At 38.7% G+C, this 3,717-nt stretch overlaps 1 protein-coding gene across 1 annotated transcript; it reads right to left on the bottom strand.

The window, feature by feature from the left end:
* Positions 1 to 1,631: 1,631 nt before the first annotated feature.
* LOC106821632 lies at positions 1,632 to 3,360 on the bottom strand (the record flags this gene model as incomplete). Its single annotated transcript, XM_014826524.1, is given in 5 exon segments — positions 1,632 to 1,726; positions 2,087 to 2,151; positions 2,443 to 2,606; positions 3,031 to 3,179; positions 3,230 to 3,360. Coding segments are annotated over 5 exon segments (487 nt in total), but the record flags the coding sequence as incomplete, so codon positions are not given.
* Between the last annotated feature and the right edge of the window lie 357 nt (positions 3,361 to 3,717).

Genomic DNA, 3,717 nt, shown 5'->3' with positions numbered 1-3,717 from the left:
AAAATAAAATTTAAAAAAACAAACACAAAACAAAAAAAATATTTAAATTATACTATATTAATATGATTAATATGACTGGTTTGCAAGCAGGGGGCCGTTTCACGAAGCGCTCGGTTGATGGGTTAAAGAGGGGTTTTAGGATATCCTTATATATAGAGTTTTTCACGAAAGCCTCGCTAAGTTTCCACGTTTCACAAACGTCTCGCTAACTCAACGACGTTGCTATTAAGGAAGAATATTAAGGACAGGTCAGGGGCAGTATACTTAGGCTATCGTACATCAAGCAACGCGCGATTTCCTGCGTGTTTTTATTGTTTTGGCAAGCTGTAGTGTAAAGTAAGAACCCGCCGAGAAGGTAACTTCTGTGTTTACGAGAATACTGTGCAAGGCCTGTGAAGGCATGACACGCAGGGGTTAAGTGTGGCTAAGAAGCTTCTTATTGTGGTAGCAGATTTTGAAGAGATGAAATGTTTCCTTGCACCTTACATGTGGCGTGCTTCGGCTGTTCGTGTATGTATGCTATGGCGGTATGTGCTATAGGTATGTATGCACTGTATCCTATGGCGCCAATACTGTATCAAAGTAAATGTAAATCTAAACCTTCAGAATTTATGTTACATTTTTGTTCAGTCAATACATCATTTGTGGTAGTTCTAGTTGCAGGAAATATGACAACCTTGCTTTAGTTTAATTATTTCTCAGGTACTTAATGGCATTTAAAAATACTTTTAACCTATTATTTTTAGTTTGCACGCTGTTGTACCTACATGTATTAAAACTAAATGACGCAAGAGATTAGCGTAGCAACTCACAGTGAGCTGGGTCGCCATTAGACTTGTAACATGATCTCTATATATAGACTATCTATAGTAGCAAGGTGTAGAGATAGGGTACATGCAGTCTAGCTATGCCGCCAGCAACATCGTTACAGCTGAATTTTAAGGACCGTCTAACAACGCACCGGCATAAGTTTCGTGAAACACTTTAACGAGGGACGTTTAGGACAGCGTTAGGCTCTCGTACAAGAATTCTAAGGATATCCTTAAGATGGCGTTTTTACGATAGCTTCGTGAAACGGCCCCCTGATTATAAACAAGTTCAGACCTTCATCCAGTGGAACAGGCATATAAAAACAGTATAATATCTTACTAATGCAAGTCAAATAATACATGTAATTCATTTACTTCATACATGTATGAGGAAAAAATTAAACACGAGTTGTTAGAAGACAACGTACGTAGCTCGCCGTGGGGATATAACAATTTATAAACGGCATCAATCAGTATATACATGCACATAAAAATTCCAAAACTTTGTGAGTTATGGGCAGTATTAAAGTTTTTCTAAGTTTGATTAAAGTTTTCTTCACGTGTGACCCCTTCCGAGGTCAAATCACATGATGTAAGCATGTTGGTGGGGTAGACAACCGCCCAAGGAAGCTATGTTCCAAGTATGAATAGGTTCAAAACTTTGCAAGTTGCACCAACTGAAAACTTTAAACAACTGTCCACAGACGACGACACCGGGGGTATAGCATTAGCTCTCCAGGACTCTGTCCCGGCGAACTAACAAGCAAAAGCGTAGCAATTTGAAGAATTATTTATCCACCCATACTCTCTGATGACACTTACCACAGATGATTTTAAACAGCCGCGATTTGGCGAAAGCTATTTTTGCGCACTTTCCCTTCAGATTCATCTTTGCCATAATCTTATTACTCAGGGAGCTGAAAATAGACATATATAGATAGATAGATAGATATGTGTGAATCAATAGATATACAGACAGAAAGACAGATGAAGATAGGCAGACAGAGTACATGTTTAAAATGTTTTAAATAGATACTACTAAATGCAAATAATTTGGTAAAATGATTTAATTTAATTTAATAAAATTTAAAGCTTCAAACAGTGTTTAAGTTCAGTACGGACACAAAATGATAGGTCGCTTGTCGGATAAGACAGAGGGTCGTTTAATTGAGGTATAATATATATAGTGAAATGCTTTGGGAGGAAAAATCAAGGTCAGATAAGACAGGAAGTCGCTAAATTCAGACGGTCACTCAGGCAGGTTAGACTGTACTTACGCAGACATGGACTTTTTTATCATGTCTGTTGCATCCACTCCCCCAAGCCTTCTGAAATACCTTTTCTGAAATGACAAGATTGCTTTCATAAAAATCTCAACAACACTGTGATATCAAGAAGTAGTTTAGACCATTTTGTTCTCAACAACTATCAGTTTTATGAATAAATACATGCAACTACTAAAAGTACAAAAAAAGTACAAAGCATCTATTCACATTAAATAAATATGAATGTAAATCCTAATACAATATTGGAGTCTGAATTACTTGATACATAAATACCAATACACTCTCCTTTCTATTTATTCAAATCCAAGATATTACATGTACATGATCGTTCATCCTTTAAGACTTACTAGGGTTGCTCTTTCCATCTCATCGTCCAACCTTTCCTCTAGTATGTCAAACTCCTCCTCCGTGTCGACAGGGGTTGGTGGGGTTGCTGATCCATCAGGGGCAATGTCCAGCAGCATGGTGTCCCTGATGGAAAGCAGCAGCTTGATCACACCTTTCTGGAATTCTGAAGAACAAAAGATATATATATATATATTACATGTATATTCTGCTTAAATGATAACAAATTTACTATTTACTAGAATATACAAAACAATTTTTTGCAATTGAGCCAAGATTCATGGATATATTATAAAGATACACATTTTAATTTCAACTGTTTTTTTTCTCTCGAGTATGTTAATATTTGCGGTGGAAAGGTTAGAACTCAAAACAAACAAGGTACAAGTCTCAAAACGGTGTTTCGGATGTTATTGAATAAAAAAATTTCAATTTTCATATTCGGATTTCAGTTATGTGAAAAATATAATCAAGAATTTGCTTACTCAACACACTCGGCACATACACAGGCAATTGAAATTGTGACTCTCTCTCTGATACCATTATTCTGGGGTTATTCGAAGAGAATTTGAGGTATGCATGCTACTTACTCGCTTCTGGAAGAGGGTATCTGTCGTCAGCAGAGCAAAATCTTTTTGTTGAAGGCCGTGAACTTTCAGATGCCTCTCTGGACCTTTTTCGAGCAGGAGTCTCCCCTCCAATCCCTGACTTGCTACACCTATCCTCTAATAGTCCTCCCCTGCGTGCTGAACCACTACTAGACAATCTGTCCCTATCTACACTCCTCTCTCTCTGTCCTGCATGTGAGGTTGAACTAGCAGGGGTTCTAACCCTATCTACACTGCTGTTTCTGCATCCTGAGCCACTAAATGTTAAACAAGTGCCGCGGAGCGACAGCGCTCATCTAACGTCTACTGCGGTACGTGACTCTGTGGTGGAGTGGTGGGATTCTATTAAACCCTGTTAGTCCCAAATGTGTTCACATACGCGCCGAAACAGTGGACGGCACAGGGATGGTATCAGGAACCTTCTCAAAGGAATAAGAGATTGTGCTTCTTCTCATTGATCGCATCTGGACGATCGATCGCCTCGCGAAGTACACATCAGCGAGCGAGCGTTTCATTTATAGCAATAACGGCCAGATGTAGTGTTGCACAATACGTACGCTGCAAACGTAATGTCTAGACGCATTGTCTGGCTTGCTTTATACAATGTATAACATAATTGTCATTTGTAATTCGCCAGCCAGTTACCGTATAGCTGCCATATCGCCAGCC

Source organism: Priapulus caudatus, unplaced genomic scaffold, assembly GCF_000485595.1.
Source record: "Priapulus caudatus unplaced genomic scaffold, Priapulus_caudatus-5.0.1 Scaffold80, whole genome shotgun sequence".
NCBI lineage: Eukaryota > Metazoa > Priapulida > Priapulimorpha > Priapulimorphida > Priapulidae > Priapulus > Priapulus caudatus.
Note: the sequence above shows the minus strand (reverse complement) of the source record. Positions and strands in the feature narration are given on the sequence as shown.